Below are 17145 nucleotides of genomic sequence, written 5' to 3' on the forward strand. Positions count from 1 at the left end.
AGGGATTGTGAAGGGCTATCAAACACAGTGCAACACTTTTACAAGACTCTATCAAACAAGTATTTTGGTTGTTTCAACTTTTTACAACTATTTTTAGTTGTAGAATCTTACCGCAAAAGTTGATAGTATTATCAAACGAGGCCATAGTAAATGCTTATCTACATAACAAATACTTGTCTCTCCCATAATAAATGCTAAGGGCGTTTAATCTTTAGAATGGAATGTCTTGTTTGCAATAAATGATTTAGCAATCAATGCAACTAAGCATTTATTATGAAAAAGACCAACATAACTCTATTTTTTCTCTAAAACATAAAATGAATAGGGTATTATAGAAAAAAAAAATGTTAAAGAATGCTAATGTCCCCATGAGGTCTTGGATGTTAGCATGTCCCTATATATATTTGTTTATCGTGGGTGTCCTTACCTTACGGGTGAGACTAATCTCAAGATCACACACATCGTCCCCTCGAAAAATCCTACGTGTAATTGGTTGAGTCGAGGGTCAATTGGACCCTAGAGGGTGGCCCTAAGGAATTTATTGCTGCTTTGTGGGGTTTAGAACACTTGACATACCCTTCCTGAGGACAGAAAGAGAGAAAACGAAGAAGAAAAAGAAGAAAGATGATAGAGAAAGAGACTAGAATCTCAACTTAATTGTTCTTACCTTTAATAGTTTTGTTTGTGCCATTAATAATGTAGGAGTCTAGGGTTTTTGTTTGTGTTAGATCTTTCATCATGGCCTTAAGAATGAAGCAAATTCATGGAGAAAAAGAGAGAGAACTTGAGTCACATCTTCTCCTAGGTTGCAGTCATGGTTCCCTGATGAAGATCTACACTCCAGAATCTTCCGCTATTGGTCGGTCTTCATGATTGCCATCACCAAACCCTAGATTTATTTTTTCAAAGAGAGAAAAAAGAAAGAGGATGAAGGATTTTGGGGCAGAATAGATTTTGAAAGACAAAGAGGTGAGGATGATGGGTTACGTTAGGGGAAATAATATTTCTTTTTGGTTTTTAAATATTCTAATCCAACCTTATTTTATAAATAACTAGTGATGAAAATTCGATTCAAGTTTTTTTTGGGATTAGGTAGAGGTCAATCTGAAATTGTATCGGATTGATAAAACTCAATCAGAATCCGATACAAAAATAAAAATTTCAAATCCAAATTCTATGTTTTCAGATCGGATCGGACACCGAGTAAAAATCAAATCATTGCCAACTCTACTCAATAACCTAATCAATATTGAGTTTGTGGCGCCATACAGTGAAAGGAGGGTAATCAGCCACATGTCAAAGCAAACTCCATTATTTACCAGCCAAGAATCCAACCTTTTTATATGAAAAAAAAAGTTTCAATTTTTTCTAATGGGTAAGCCGGAATGCTGGACTTGAACTCACAATCTCAAAGTAGTTTTGAGAAAAAAAAATTCCTTACTAACTAAAAGTCGTTGAGCTCAAATGGATTAATCCAACACCACAATCCTCTAGATTTCATGGAAAATTTCAGATCTAAAACAAATTCAAAAAAGCATATTTCTTTTTGGGCTTGATCCAAGATTTTGAAAATGGATGGCTACATAACTCCCAAATTGAAAAATAACTTTTTTTTTTAGTTCATAGAATTTTGTCCTCGACATATGTGTGACATCGGGTCATGTTTTGTGATGTCACAAGGTGAGCTCAACGACCCTTATAGTAAGATTTGAAATCTTGGTCGTTAGTAAGGCTAGCCTTACTCTTTTTTATTTATTTTACACACCCATATTATAAACAATTTGGATCTTTTGGGTTGATCAAGTATCTTTTAATACAAAGAAAATTTCAAATTTCATGGAAATGAAAACGTATATTTGGATTTTCCTCGAATCCATGGGTTAGGTAGAATCACCCAAATACCCTACGATTGAGAAGATGAACACACAAAAACAACACGAGAAAATTTACGTGATTTGTCAAAATTACCTGTCCACTGGCATCATTGAAAGTTTCTTTCTTTTTTTCTTTTTTTTGATAACCGTGTTTCCCTGTAGGCAGCGGACCGAGTCCTTATCTGGGCTTTGTCCAGTCCATAGACCAAGGACTAGTCCCCGGAGCACATGCAACACCCGTACATACCACGCACAGGGTTAGTGAGGGTGCGGTCTCACGGGTGGCCCTGAGGAATTATTGATGAAGTTACGAAAATAATTCAAAAAATAGGGTTCCTATGATCAACTACAATTTCGATCAGATTGTTCCATGGCCATTAGAATTTGGAGAAGATGAATTGTATCCTCTCTGGAAATGACAGTAGGAATTTCTAACACTCTGGTCGACATTGAATGCGATGTCCAGTAAAAGATTAGTGTTATACTTCTTCTTGAGTCTCACTCCACCAGCCAAAGGTCTGTGGCACGAAATGTGATTTGTTCCATCCAAATTAAGATTGCATCCAGCAACCATCATCTGTGGTTCATATGAGGAAAGCCAATGGTTGTGTTGCAAATCCAACATATGTATGCCTTCGATGCTAGGTCGTATTATATTGGGACTGCTTTAGTGTCAATTATAGGTAGATAATATAGGAGTACTTAAAGAAACACATCCCAAGTTATCTGAGTGCTGGCCTTTTTGTTCGGGTTCTAGTCCCAGCTTGGTTGAAAAAAAGATTCAAAATGCAAAAAGGAAGTTAGTTTTCAAATAACATCACATAGCATTAAGAGATAGTCCTACATCGCCTAGGTATCAAGATCTTGGGCTATACATAAACCTAGGGCAATCCTCACCTTATAAGCCGATTTTGTGAGGATGAGTTAGGCTCATGGGCTTCTATATGATATCAGAGCCGGTAACCACAAGGATGAAGGAGACATGTGGGGAGAAGTCTAAGAGATAATCCCCCATTGCCTAAGTATCAAGACCTTGGGCTATATATAAACCTAGAGCAATCTTCACCTTATAAGCCAGTTTTGTCAGGATGAGTTAGGCTCATGGGTTTCTATAATTTACCAAAGGCCATATCTGAGTTAAATATGGAGTCACTTCCGTTTGTTGACACTTCAAACTTGAAATTAGAGAATAGTTCAAGAATAAAACAATCATCAAGCGTCATCATTTCTACGAATTCATTGCTAGAGAGATTGATTGGTTCCCAGATAGCTAGCTAGTGTTGAACTTTGAAAGAGAAGGGTGTGCAAATACTACTTATTTTGCTCTTCCGTGGCGTGTGAACTTTCTTTATCACAGTGGAAATTAAGTGTTAGAAAAAGTGTACAACCATCTTGAAATAGAAAATTAAAGATTCTAGAAGGGTTTTTAGAAATAGATAAAGTAATGAAGAAATAAAGAACTTATCGGTTTAAATGAATGATCGAATCATGTATTGCATCCACTGTCCTAAAAGCCAATATTGTCGTCTCAAGGATGATTTCCTTGGTGCAATAGGATTTCCAGCATTCGACTTAGAATTCAACAGTCCAATTGTTTCACCACAAACCGTGCACACAAAATTAATGGCTTTACAATGAACTCAATGTTGAAAACTTGGTACTGGTCTCTAAGAAAAGTGAGTGAAGAATATTGAGAAAAATTCTGATTTCAGATTTGAATACAAGGAAAATAATGCTTATTTTTTAATAAAGTTGAGGCATGCACAATTGCAATGTCCTAAAGCGAAATTCGCCCTGCTATGGTTCCACAATTTTTTAGGTATCTGCTCTCCAGGATACAACAACAACCCACACTCCAAGAGGGTACTCCAATTGGAACATTATTTTGCAAATCGAGAGAAGTTGTGAGAACTGAGTGCAGAAAATCGATTGATTTCAATTTAAATAGAGGAAAGGTAAATATCCAAACAGTCACCGAATCCCTTGTTCGTGTTTGATTGGATATTTGGTGCATGCACATATCAACCTGCCCACTATCTCTATTAACTTTCATGTCTAATAGAAACAACAACATTATAAGAGTTGCATTCCAACTCTTCTTTTGTTCGATGTAGGACTAAACAAATAACTGAACAAAACCTCAACTAAACACATTGCAAGTGGGAAATCCCACGAAGGAGTACTTCTCTCTATTTTAAGGTTGATGATGATGTAGGGTAATCTTCTTTTCAGTAGAGAAGAAGAAAATGGATGAAGTTGCAACCAATGGCAAGTTTATGGCTGATAAAAAAGGAGACAATGGGGTGCAATTGATAGTTGGTGATCTGCAACTATGATTGTTGGTGATCTGCAACTACTGGCTCCCTAATAATATGATACAGGTCTTATTATAATAAGAAATTAAATGACTTCAGGCATAATTAAGATTTAAAAAGGAAAAATGACACAACATGACTCTCACCACAACAGACAAAATTGCTCCAAATTGAGGTAAGCTTGATTTCCCCTTTCTTTAACTTTTCCTGTCCCTCATGGTTTTTTTTTTTTTTTTTGGGTTTTTGTCGATCTCTTCCCGGGTGCTTTTTTGCTCACAGGCTGTGAGCAAATTTGCTTACAGTCCAACAGTCATTTGACATAGGGTGCAAATGACATCAGTAATAAGAGAGGAAATTTCTCTCCTACACAGTAGAAAATAGAAATTTATTGATTGGACATTCAAAAACATGATCCGTTGCCACGGGTTGTAGAGGATGAAATTCTAGGAACTTTAAAAAGAAAAAAAAAAAAAAAAAAAACCTTATTTTTCACGGTTAAATATTTTTTTAAGTTTGGGTACTCAATAGCCATACATTTTCAATACCATGGATCAAGCTCGAAAACAAACAAAAAAATTAATTCTTTTTTCTTTTCTTGAATGAGATTTTTCATAAAATCTAGAAGGTTGTGGTATTAGATTGACAATATGATAATCCATGTGGTTTCAATGAGCTATTTTAAGATTTTAAATCTTAAAATTGAAATTTGTGGGCAAAGGACGTGCGGGTAAGATAAAAAAAAAACAAAATTTCCTAATTTGATCACCTTGTGGCATTCAAAAACATGATCCAATACCATGAAATTCTATAAATTTAAAATAATAATAATAATAAATAACAATTATCTTTAACCATTGATTTTAATTTTTAATTTAGGTGGTTGATAGCCATCCATTTTCAACACCTATGATTAAGTCTGGAAAATTTTGTTCTTTCTTTATCTTTTTTTTTCATTTTTTACTTTAAAGTTTTTTCATGAAATCTAGAAAGTCGAGGTGTTCGATTGTTAATATGATGATCCGTGTGGATCCCACCAAGGGCGAAGCTAGCAAGGGGCCAGTTTTTTATAGCTTAGCATGTATGGGCTTCAAATTTTGAGATACCGTTTTCAACTTATAACATGCCCCTAACCATGTTTTAGCCACCACACCCCCACCTCCCACCAATTTCTGCCCCCACCCTCCCCACAACTTTTTGGTTGATTAGATATCTTTACAATTGGTGAATATTTGAGATACCCCTAGCTTTATTTTCAAGTTGATGCATGCCACCCTTAACTTTTTCTTATTTTCAAGGCCAATGGAAAACAATCTAAATACTCTCATTTTTAACTTGTAACCAAAATACCTTTTCTATATTTTTTTTCCCCTAACATCAGTCATCTCCCATACTTCAACTTGTATAGAAAATTAAATTTAAATGTATTTAACTTTATCTTCCATCCATTATTTTAAACATTACCTCAATCCCATATATAAAACTCAAGAATTTTTCATCAAAAATCTTATCATCTTCTACTTCAAAAATCTTATTTTGTTATTGGGATTTGAATGTTAAAAATAGTTTAAACTTAATGTCTAAAACTAGGGTAAAAAATTTTCCCAAAAGATTCAATGTGACAGGTTTTTGAGAAAAGAATGACCTAAATACCCTTTTCTTCAACTTCTAACCAAAGCCTTTGAATTTTATCCGTAAAATCATTAATTATAATTTGCCCCCACTAAAAGAAAATCTTGGCTCTGCCCCTGGATCTTACAATACTTTTTAAGATTTGAAAACTAAAAAATAAGACTTTTGGGTAATGGGTGTGCGGGTAGCAGAGAGAAAATCTCTCCGTTATTACTTTCATCATCAGCACCACATGTCAAACCAGTGTCGGGATGTGAGCAAACAATCACTCATGTGTCCGCATATAGAATGAAACCAAAAACCAAAGGAGCAAAACTTCAATGATAGTGGATTATACATCAAGATGATTGGGCCCACCTCATCAACCCCATGTGCTTCTTCACATAACATGATTTAAAGCCTAACTCCCGTACCTCAAATCTTACCAAATAGATTACTTACAAGTATGCCTTTGATACGACTCGGCGGGTACTTCTAACCTTGATTTGAATGAGAATAACATTGATGGATTTTATTTTAGTTGATAGTTATAGTTTTCTCTACTTTGTTTTCTTTTATTATTCAAGATATTTGTCTTCTTGTGGTTAGCATAACATTAGAGGACTAAATTAAAACTGTAACAATTGAATATAAAGGTATGCTGGTCTTTTCTTTTCTTTTTTTTCTCTTTTTTTTTTTTTTTTTTTTTTTTTTTTTTTTTTTTTTTAAAAGAAGTCATGATATTTTCCAAACACCATCGTACTTCTCAGAGTTTTGGTTCCCAAAGTATCTAACAAAAAAGATGAGTCATTTGTTAAGGGATGGACTTATGTTACATTTCTCATAGGATAGACTTAGGATTTGTAAGATTGTAGGAAACTCTTTTTCGAAGGAAAATGAATTCCTTGGCATAATGAATTCGATATTTTGATTGTGCTTGGGAAACATTAAGAAGAGAGTTGGCTTTTAGTTTTTGGGTGGGCATAATCACAGGAGAATAACATAGGAGGTGGAAAAGTCAATTTCCTAGGTTTGGGTAGGAAATCAATCTCTTCCCAGGTGGAAAATTGTTTTGAACTGGAAAATGTATTATTAGGAAAATACTAGATCATACATTCATACCCATGAAAATCATATTTTCTAGAAAAAATTATTTTCCCTTATATTTTTCATGCAGACTCAAATAAGACCCTTTTTGTCCCAATAAAATTTGAAACATATGGAATATTATTAAGAAATAATTTAAATCACTTCTAACATTGAGGAATTGGTTAGGTTGTGAAAAACAATTCTCAACTTTACAGTTCTTGCCTTCAAAAGAATGCACCACTCCTCTGCGACGCCACTCAACTTATTTTATTTAACAAAATGAAATGAAGGTGCGGCGAGACAATTTTTTTGTCCTCCACAAAACTGTTATTTTTAATTTGTCTGGGGAAGAAATTCTGTCAGAATGGTCTGAAATCCACTGAAAAAATGTGGAACAAGAAAAAGATCATGACTAATTTCCATAATTTTTCATCTCAAATAACGGAATCAAAATTTGATAGAATTCACAAAGATATGATCATGTAAAAGTACTTATTTTTATTTATAAATACTAGTCAAGAAGATATACATATTTATAGAGTAAAAGGGGGAGAACGAATAAAGAAAAAGTTGGGAAACCAAAATACAACTAATCCCCATCCCTCCAAACCTCTCTAAGGAGTTGATATCTGACAACATTCTGACCCACATTTTCCTTTGGTTCTGGCATCGGTGTAGTAACACCCCGAAAGCAGTCGGTTATTGAAACCAGGGGTGAATCCAGCTCGTCGAGCTCATCATCACTAGTGTAAGATTTCCGCAGCACTGAGGACCCACTCCTCCTCAGATGAGGCTCTTTTCCAAACTCTCCTATAATGTCCATAAACAAAGCTGCTGAAGGAGGTGAATAGGCTACTGGAGCGGCATTGCAGGGAAAGTTACTGATAGAATCTTCCTCAGCATCAAAAGGATCCTGGGAAGAAAATTTATAAACCAAGATAAAACACAAATACATGTTATAAATATGTATATTAGGGTTCTACCAACCTTCATCTTGCTTACCTAAACAATACAAACCTATGCATGCTACTCAAATCAACCTATTTTCATAGAAAGATCCTTTATAGGTACAAATAAGCATGCATGCAGATCCAAAAACATACCTTTGTGTGCCAGCACTCATACAGGTTAAAGGAAATTATTGAGAAAATTAACAAAATCCCACCCAAAAAACTGTCCAGAATTTCATGTCTCATATAGGTTTTCAATAAGTCTGATGAATGGGCTTATCTTCCTTTTTTAAAGTTCATGTTTTTTCTTTGTTGTTGCATATTCTCTGCAATAAATAACTGGGGGGTGAGAAATAAGTAGTCTTTACAGCGGACTAACCTCAGCATCCAATGCTTCAAATACAGCCTCCGGAATTGGGTCCGGACAAAACTCGTCGGGGGCAAAATTGTCAAGAACATTCTTGATCAAAGGTGCACCAAATGTAGGGCAAACCTTTAAACATAGAAATATAATAGAAGTGAATAGAAGAAGGGAGGTAAGAACCAGGAGCAACTTAAACCAAATAAAACAGATCTTGATTTCTCGGAGTTCACCTCTTTTCTGATGGACCTATTCAAGAGCATGTCCTTTGGAAGCATCATGAGATCACTCAACGCGTTAAGAAGATGGAAAGATTTTGAGGATGTCTCACATTCCTGTCTGTCATAATCATCAAGCCCGTCCTCATCTTCATGGGAATAATCGTCATCTATACCGAATAGATCTGTTAGCCATCTTGACCAATTCCCAATCTGCAGTCCATAACAAGGATTATCAATCAAGAGCTACTGCAATTTCATTTTTCTACATCTGTTACTTAGTATGCCTATCGTCATTTCATGATTTGAGGACACTACAAATTTGAGAAACTCTCATATTGGCCACTATGAAGAATAAAAGGCATTCCTTCAATGAAGTAGGGACCTACCATTTAATGAGGCTCCCCAAGAAGATCTTCTAGATCAAAAAGCAAACCAAATGAAGCTCATAACCAATCTCATTTAGCACACTTTTGTACACTTGAAAGAATTCAACAAGTAGTTTAAAAAAAATTAAGTGCATTGGATGATTAAGATCAACAGATCAGGTTAACTAGAGAGATTTTCAACATGCAACATGTCAAATTGTGGAACCTATCTTCAGCCAGCATGTCCTTGTAATCAACTTGGTACTTTCATGTATTAGAGTTTTTTTTTTTTTTTGTTGGGTAAGCTGGACTTGAACCCACGACCTCAAAGTTGCTTTGCAATGTGTCAAACCAACTGAGCTATGGGTCTAAGCCCTATTACAGATTGAAAACCAAATTCCATTTCACGATTAATGGCTGATGATTTTCGAGGTCATCTTTAAGTACTAGTATTGTCCACATCAAAACATAAAATCAATTCACATTTTGAGTCATCCAAAAAAAAGGTCACCAGGGTCAAGTAGTACTGAAATAGGGTAAGGGAAAGATTAACCGTGAATGAAAATGAGTGAGAAGATTGTGTAGATGAAAGATTACAAACAGCTACTATATTGAAAATTATAATTTAGCAATAAAACTCAGCTGATACAGAAACAAAGGATGTATTACGTACAGCATTCTTCAGTTGTGCACCAGCACCGAAGCTTGATTTCCCTGCTGGAATAGGGAGAACTTTTGGGTCACTAATAGGATCAGAAACAGGATCTGTTGGAATCTCATCAGCTGATTCCCGAAGAATAGCATTGAACATAGCCACATCCAATCTGCTCACACATTGCTCCATTACCTAAATGAATAAAACAATCAAATTCCATTGTTAAAAATCACACAGCTAAGAAATGATTATTTGATCAAGTTTTAGGAATTCCAGAAAAGAAAATGTCAGGAACACATTGCATAGGTAATCAGGTACCATCTATACTCAGGTAAGATGTAGGAAATGCAAGCAACCTCTATGCGTATATAACATAGGGTACTTATATGCATAGTACCAGTTCAAGAGTAAATCGGCAAGGATAAAATATAGGAAAAACACAAAATTCAGAAAGTTCGAAAAAAAATCAGGTTAGTGGTAGGGATAGGGCTGTGTACTTAATCCTATTCTCATCAAATCCCATATTAAACTATAATAATAAATCACCAAATCCCATATTGAGATCATCCATGTGTGATGTCTTCTTCAATTTTTTTAGAAAATTAAAATAAGAGTACCTGTTAGGATTTTTCTTCACTTGACAAAGAGAAGACCTAGAGGAGAGAGAAGGGGCAAAGGGTAAGGGCTGCAACTTGAGGGAGGGAGAGAGAGAGAGATGGAAGGTTCGGTTTTTTTTTTTTTTTTTTTTTTTAAAGTAAGAGACGAGTTTCACCATGAAGTTCGCGACGTATCCAGATGTAAGAACCCATGTGTTTGCTTCATAGAGAAAACACAAAATTCATGAAACATATCATGTTCCAAAGACCATAAAACATAGAAAAACAGTATACTATTTCTTGGATGGTATGTTGATTAACAAGGAAAATTTTATGCCACTTTTCACCTTTGATCTCCCACTCTTCTCCTTCTCTGAACCCCTCCCTCCCCCCCCCCCCCCCCCCCCCCCAACCTTTGCCACTTACCCACCAGCACAACAACCGTCTCCATCATCACCCTGCCAAATACAATGCGAAGTATCTATAGTGTGCTGGAACTGCCATTTAGATGGCTAGGCATGCCAAAATTAATTCTATAATAGTTGAGCTGTTCTACACTGACTTCATTGGACACTGCATTCAACATTGTGCTGACATGGCAGTGCACCGAGAACCATAGATTTCTTTCTTTGAAATACAAGGAAAAAATCTACGGTTCTCTGAGCACTGCCACATCAGTGCAGTGTTGAACACAGTGCCATTGAAGTGAGTTCAGCATTTTCCATAGTGAGACAAACGACAAATATATTTTTTCCAAAAAAAAAAATCTAAATACTTACATGACAACCAACTTGGAAGAAAAAATAGCTGGAAAAGAATTTATAGTAAAGCTTGTTGCCAGAAATTGTTTTCTCAAAAGAATTTTTTCGCAAAACAAATGAAGCATTACGAAAAAACGGGGCACTAATCAAGCTTTGTTACGGGATTACTATGCCATACACATTCAGTAAACTCTTGCTGATCCAGACCATCCACTCAATTAACCTCACTCGGAATCTATCCTTCATAAAACATCAGCTCCAGACGATGATAGAAACCAACATCAATTACATAGGTGTGGATGTTCAGGAAACAAATATCCAGGAAAACTCCACCTACCAGATGGTTCGAATCTCACGTGAACAGGTTTTTTTCAGGATAGAAGTTAATATAAGTTGGGCCCGTCAATAGACGTGTCAGATCATGTTAGGATACTTTCTTAATTATTCTATTCTTTTCAGTAGTTTTTATTAATAAGGGTTCTTTCCCACTTAGAGTTCTATCTTTAGGTAATTACTATAAATTAGATTGTGTCCTATTAGGAGTTTATTTCCTTTAAGGTATTTGTTTCCCATTAGAATTGTTTCTTTATTATTATATAAAGATGTAACTAGCACTAGGAGGTTTAAGAAATTTTATGAAATAAACCAGTTTCTAAGGAGGCCAACTCCCCTATTGAGTGAGTCAATTCGTTTTATTTTACGATTTGATAGTGTTCCAATCAGAGCTCCGTATATGTGCACCATGTATACTGGAGGATTCATTGCATTTGTACATACCAGGATTATGGGACCATTCCCCTGCTGATAATGAGCATGGAATCCTTCGGTGAAACTCCTTGTTTGGAGGGCTTTATAGACATTATGCAATAAAGTGCACATCATCCACTCACTTAGCTTTCTATTCACCAGGATTTCTAAGAAACATGATGTTTACCAATGTCGTACACACCAAATAAATAATGTATGGAGGATTCAAACATCCATGTACCCATCAGATAGAAAGCACATAAGACACTCGTCCCTGTACCTATTCAATATCAATGAAAAGTGCAATGTATAGACTTACCATTCTAGCCAGCACAGGCAAGCAACCACACTCATGCCCGGCACCTCGAAGTGGACAAAGTCTTTCACAAGCATCTTTAAAAGCCTTCTTCCAGAGTTCCAAAGAAAAGTTGACCTGCTCTTGATCACCCAAACTAGGTTTTCTTCCATAACTGTTCCTCAAGCCCAAACAAATCTTTTGCTCGCATGCCTTCTCAGTGGCAGAATGCATGTGTGGAGTCAACGTCTGGAGGACAGGAAAAGGAAGAAGGTCAGGAAGCTATCGGGATTCAGGGTGTCTACGATGAAGCTAGATCTATATTAAAATGTGAATCGAAATTGAACAAAGATGAAATATAGACCTGCCACCACACAGACTCGATGATTCGAGAGAAAATCCAGGCTTCAATCTTTTCCAAGGTAGTTGTAAATGTCTGTGGGTCCTCCCAATTATCCAAATTTTCAGTACAACCAAACCAATTTTCCTTCTTGCCGGGAGAGCAATCCTTCCATTTCAATGGAGAAGATCCTTCACCATTTCCCTTTCTACCACCATTAGTTTCAAAACGGGGTGAAGAAACTGATAGCCTCGAATCCCGAAGAGCTAAGCTGATAATCGCTCTCAAGACAACTGAATTTGATAACCAGAAAGTTAATCTGCATTCAGAAGGAAGCACAATCAGTGAAATGACCAAAGGAATGGATGTTTCTCGGTAAACACCCTGCAACTTTCATAGTCAACTGTTCTTACAAGGATAGAATTTACCATCTAAGAGAAAATATACTTACATACATACATAGAGAAGGCGTTCAAGGGCCAAAATGTTTCTTCCTATATTGATCCTCACAAAAAAAAAAAAATCAGCCCATTCCGAAATTTCTAATCCCATCAAAAGTGGTTAACAAAAAAATTAACGTTCCACAATTCTTCAACTTGTAAAGTGGGGTTAGAAGTTTTGGAATGGGCTGATTTTTGTGAGGATGATCACCTTGCGTTAGAAGTTTTGGAATGGGCTGATTTTTCATGAGGATAATCTCCTCACCATAGAGATCATCCTCACAAAAAATCAGCCCATTCGAAACTGTCTAACCCATATAGGACGAAACACATTGTCCATTTAGTTGGCTCTTGATCATGATCCTATATATATATGTTAGTTGCAATAGTCATGGCTGATTTTTCTCCTATAATTGTTCGAAGAAAACATTTGTGGAAGGTTACTAGTAACGGACTGTCCAGATCAATAAATCAAATAAAGAAAGAACTCAAATATCTTTTTTAAAATTCTTAATCATTCTCCCAAATACAGAAAATATTATTGGGGAGGGGAAGGAGTTCGTGGATACCTTGGAACATCATTTCCACACGCTTTAGCAACCAAAACTAATCCTGAGACGGCACTTCTTGCTGCACTAGCCCTCCTCCCTGGGGACCATTCTTTGCCAGTATGAAGATAAAGCCTAGAAAGGCGTCGAGCAGGAGCATGGACCTTATTTGCAGAACTTCCATGCTCAGCAACAATTGAGTAAAGAGAAACCTCAAGTGCAGCAGCTTCTCTCAGCTCTCTCTCAAGATTCTCTATTCTGCGCTGTAATTGCTGGACTTTGCTGTCAGAGAAACTGTTTTTTACATCTCTAGAGGCCGTAATAGTGTCTTTTCTTTCATTCTGTATGAAGCTTCTAGCATGACTACGAGCATTCTCCAAGGTAACATCCTCCTTTTGTCGCATAAACTGATTATTGCTTATAGACCCATTGCTTCTACTCAATTCCAAAGGTGATCTAACAGACTTCACATGCCTTAGTCTATCACTAGATAAGATATTACCCGTCACTCCAAGGCCTTTCCTGCTAAGTGTTGTATCTCCTGCATTCAAAGGTTCGTCTTCTATAAAATGATCTTTTCCATTTTCAGTTTGTTCTGTATGTAAATATTCTCCATGTTTCTCTCCATATTTGTCCTCCATAAGACCAGCCAGTTTACAATCATCCTCTTCATTGTACTGAGTGTCAGCGGAGACTACAGGGCCTGGCTTCTCACTGACCCGAGGATCTGAATCTGAATATGCAACTTTGGTTTCATGATCATTGGTGTTATTCTCTTCTATGGGTTGTTGAGCGTTGTCTATAGTTTTGCTTCTGTCATCAGCAATATTTCCATGAGCCTCCTGCACCAAATCTTCCGAGTTAAAACTTTTAGTGCCGTTGTTGTGTATAACATCTTCCTCTGTACCTTCATAAGTTATGGATGAAGAAGAAGATTGAACACTATGGGTTACAGATCTTCCAGTAATTGATGTTGAGCATCTCTCATGGTCATTTTCTGGACTCCCCGCTCCAGAAGATAAGTCAATTGATGATGAATGAGATGAACTCCCATTGAGATGTTCAAGTGCTGCAGACACAGACTTCACCTCCGGTTTTGCATGCACTGATTCCAGAGTTAAATTTGGAATTCCATTACCCCTTCTTGTGCTGTCCTCCTTCACTGCTTCTAATGCATTCTGCAATGAAAAGGACTGATTATCGAACCACCTAAAACTATAATGACTGCATCCATTAAGGGAAAATCTAATGTAACCATCAGGTTGACCATAAAGACAGTCTGCCAATGACAATGCAATACACAAACCAGTATGAAGGGGTGTAAGTTCCACCATTCAATCATGTCCGCTAAGATTTTTTATTTTTATTTTTATGATAGGTAAGGTGGACTTGAACCTACAACCTCAAAGTTGCTTTGCAAGTGTCAAAATAACTGAGCTGTTTTCACTAAGAAAATCTTCTACACCGAAAAGCAACCTAATATAAACAACGGTAACCATCCATTATATAGTCTTTCATCTTCGCCTTCCACTGTATTTCCTCCAACCACCTAAAAGAATGTGCCGGATTACAACCATCCAAGATGAGGCTCACAAAAATGGTGTGTCGAACCCCCTCAATGCGCTTATTGTTTATGGCTCACAATTGGTAGACCATCTTTATTAGAACAACTAATAGATACATTTCCTTATACAATGACCCAAACCAAAAAAAAAACAAAGTTTATGAGATATCAAAATTATGAAAAGGTATAATAGCCCAAATGTAATTCAATAAGACCAGATATCACAAAATAGGAGTATGAGCAAATCAATAAAGGAACGTCAACAAGTATGTATACCTCTTCATGTTGAGGTGGTGTATCCCTAGTAGCCTCAAACACAGAGGAGGAAATAGTCAGGGACGAATGTGATGAAACATCATCATCAGTAAAAGAAGCAATCTCGGCTTCTTCAGCATATTCTCCATTCATCAAAGCAGAAACCGATTCCCTACCATCCATGTCCAGAGATGCTTCTTTCGATAATCTCCCCCTTGACGAGGAGCCGGAACCACGCTTATCGTACGGCTCGATTTTAAGGAATAGAATTGGTTGAGTTGTGTTCCTAAAGCTTCTCTTGCAATTCATTGGAGCACTTATGATTTGGGTTTCTTTGAGAACCCCATACTCTGCCAAGTCTACAATGATCGTTCCCAAGAGCTGACCCTTCACTGTCTTATCCCTACGAGGCTCATATAGATTGAACTCTACACAATTCTTCTGGAATGTGTCGGCATCCCCACTTTTTAATGAGAATTCCCTTGATAGGGCAACAGGAAGCCTGAAAGACTCATTAAATTCAATTTTCCCATCCCCGACACCAGACCCGAGTGAAGGGATGACAGGGTTGGTAGACCCAGAGTTCCGATCACCATTTTCCCATTGAAGCAGTACAGAACGAAGAGATTTCAGTGATTGAGAAGGGGGCCAAGGTTTAATCTCCTGTATATGGACGAGGTAATCAACCTGAACTGAAGTGCCTTTCCTGTTCTTTGTCCTCAACCCAAGAACCATTGCTGAAAAAATATGGGTATTGCTCCGGATGGGTGGGTAGTCAGCACCACAATGGCAATGCGTCTAAAAATGTTCACTTACAAGGCCTCTAAGGTACAGAAAAACAAATACAGAAAAGGGTTGTGTTAAATGAAGAAATTGATTTAAACATAATCCATATCCAAAAGATAAATAATTTAAAACAAATATTCAAGGAAAGGGGTTTTTTTTTTTTTTTAATAAAAAAAAAAAATTCAGGTGAAATGCACTACATTTCAGTTCATTTAGGCATAAAAACAACTGGAAATTCTAAAACAAACACAGAAAATGAGATTATATGGATTTCTAACGACCAGAGTGAAGAATTCTGGCAAAATAAAAACGTGCATTTAGTGTCAATGGATGGTACCATGCACCACAGTTCAGTTCATTTAAAACAACACAACACAACAAAAAATTGTAAATCAAAGACTAAAAACAGATTTTTCGCCTCATTTTACATCATTTATGATCAAAACCATGCTTAAACCCTCGAATCAAAATATTAGTACGGCAAAGAACATCCAGTACGGAAGAACAAAACACAGAAAAGCTAAAAAAAAAGGAGGAAAAATTAAAATTTATTGCATTTCGGCTCAATTAACAGCTAAACTGAAAACTAAGATCATATTTTAGCTAAATTTTTAGCTCATTTAGAAGTAGATATCACTAAAAGAAAGCTCAAGAAACACATATTTACCAGATTTGGGCTCAATTTCAAACAGAAAACACTAGATCATCGACATTCACAGTTCCTGAGTCTCAAAAAGCACATTTACCACATCAGATCCAAACACAAAGACAGAAAAGAAGCTAAACGAAACAAAATCAAGAGCTAATATTACTAAAATGCAATCAGATAAAAAACAATGCAAGCATCGAAACCACGAAAATCTCTTCAAGATTAACCATCAGTAGAACAACCATCAAATCTCCACCAAAAATATAGAAAAAATGCTCATTTACCGAACAAACTTGCAAAGAAGAAGATCGGAGTAGATATCAGTCGAAAAGTGAAGTAGAGAAAGCGAGATGGTTGGCTTCGCATCTGAAATTCTGAACCTCGCCATTACTGAGATATCTCTGAGGTTGTGGAGGAAAAAAAAATGTCTGAAAAGTAAAAATAAATAAAATCAAATTAGAAAAAATAAAAGTAGAGAGGACAAAAGAGAATTTTATTCTAAAATAAAAAACAAATTAAAATGAATCATATTAAATTATTAATTAAATAAAATACTTAAAGAGAGAGACTGGCTTGGCTGTATTCGCCGACATTTTACGGTTCTTTAGTCGTTTTCAGTCAAATACACCTACAATGGCTTTCCGCCGTTGGAAATTCCTCGGGATTTAAAATTGAATCCAGAAGGACCGTTAATATTCAACATGAAGCCATGTAAAATGCGCCATG

The 17145-nt window shown here is 36.3% G+C and overlaps 1 protein-coding gene across 1 annotated transcript; it reads right to left on the reverse strand.

Moving 5' to 3' along the window:
- Nucleotides 1–7359: 7359 nt before the first annotated feature.
- LOC147398584 (EEIG1/EHBP1 protein amino-terminal domain protein) lies at nt 7360–16868 on the reverse strand. The gene is made up of 9 exons (XM_086447825.1): nt 16704–16868; nt 15006–15807; nt 13187–14343; nt 12202–12496; nt 11862–12086; nt 9457–9630; nt 8431–8628; nt 8216–8329; nt 7360–7799 (listed from the first exon to the last, which is right to left on the reverse strand). The coding sequence occupies exons 2-9, from the start codon at nt 15717–15719 to the stop codon at nt 7476–7478; spliced, it is 3201 nt and encodes a 1066-aa protein (XP_086303951.1). The 5' UTR covers nt 15720–15807; nt 16704–16868; the 3' UTR covers nt 7360–7475.
- Nucleotides 16869–17145: the final 277 nt, after the last annotated feature.

Source organism: Akebia trifoliata, chromosome 7 (assembly GCF_017979445.1).
Source record: "Akebia trifoliata isolate Shusen 1 chromosome 7, ASM1797944v1, whole genome shotgun sequence".
Lineage (NCBI taxonomy): Eukaryota > Viridiplantae > Streptophyta > Magnoliopsida > Ranunculales > Lardizabalaceae > Akebia > Akebia trifoliata.

Excerpts from the sequence above, each read along its gene's own strand:
- LOC147398584 (XM_086447825.1), bottom strand. The coding sequence starts at position 15,719 with ATGGTTCTTGGGTTGAGGACAAAGAACAGGAAAGGCACTTCAGTTCAG. Across the intron at positions 14,344-15,005 it reads CACCACCTCAACATGAAGAG|AATGCATTAGAAGCAGTGAA; the intron begins GTATACATACTT and ends TTTTCATTGCAG. Across the intron at positions 8,330-8,430 it reads ATAGGTCCATCAGAAAAGAG|GTTTGCCCTACATTTGGTGC; the intron begins GTGAACTCCGAG and ends CTATGTTTAAAG.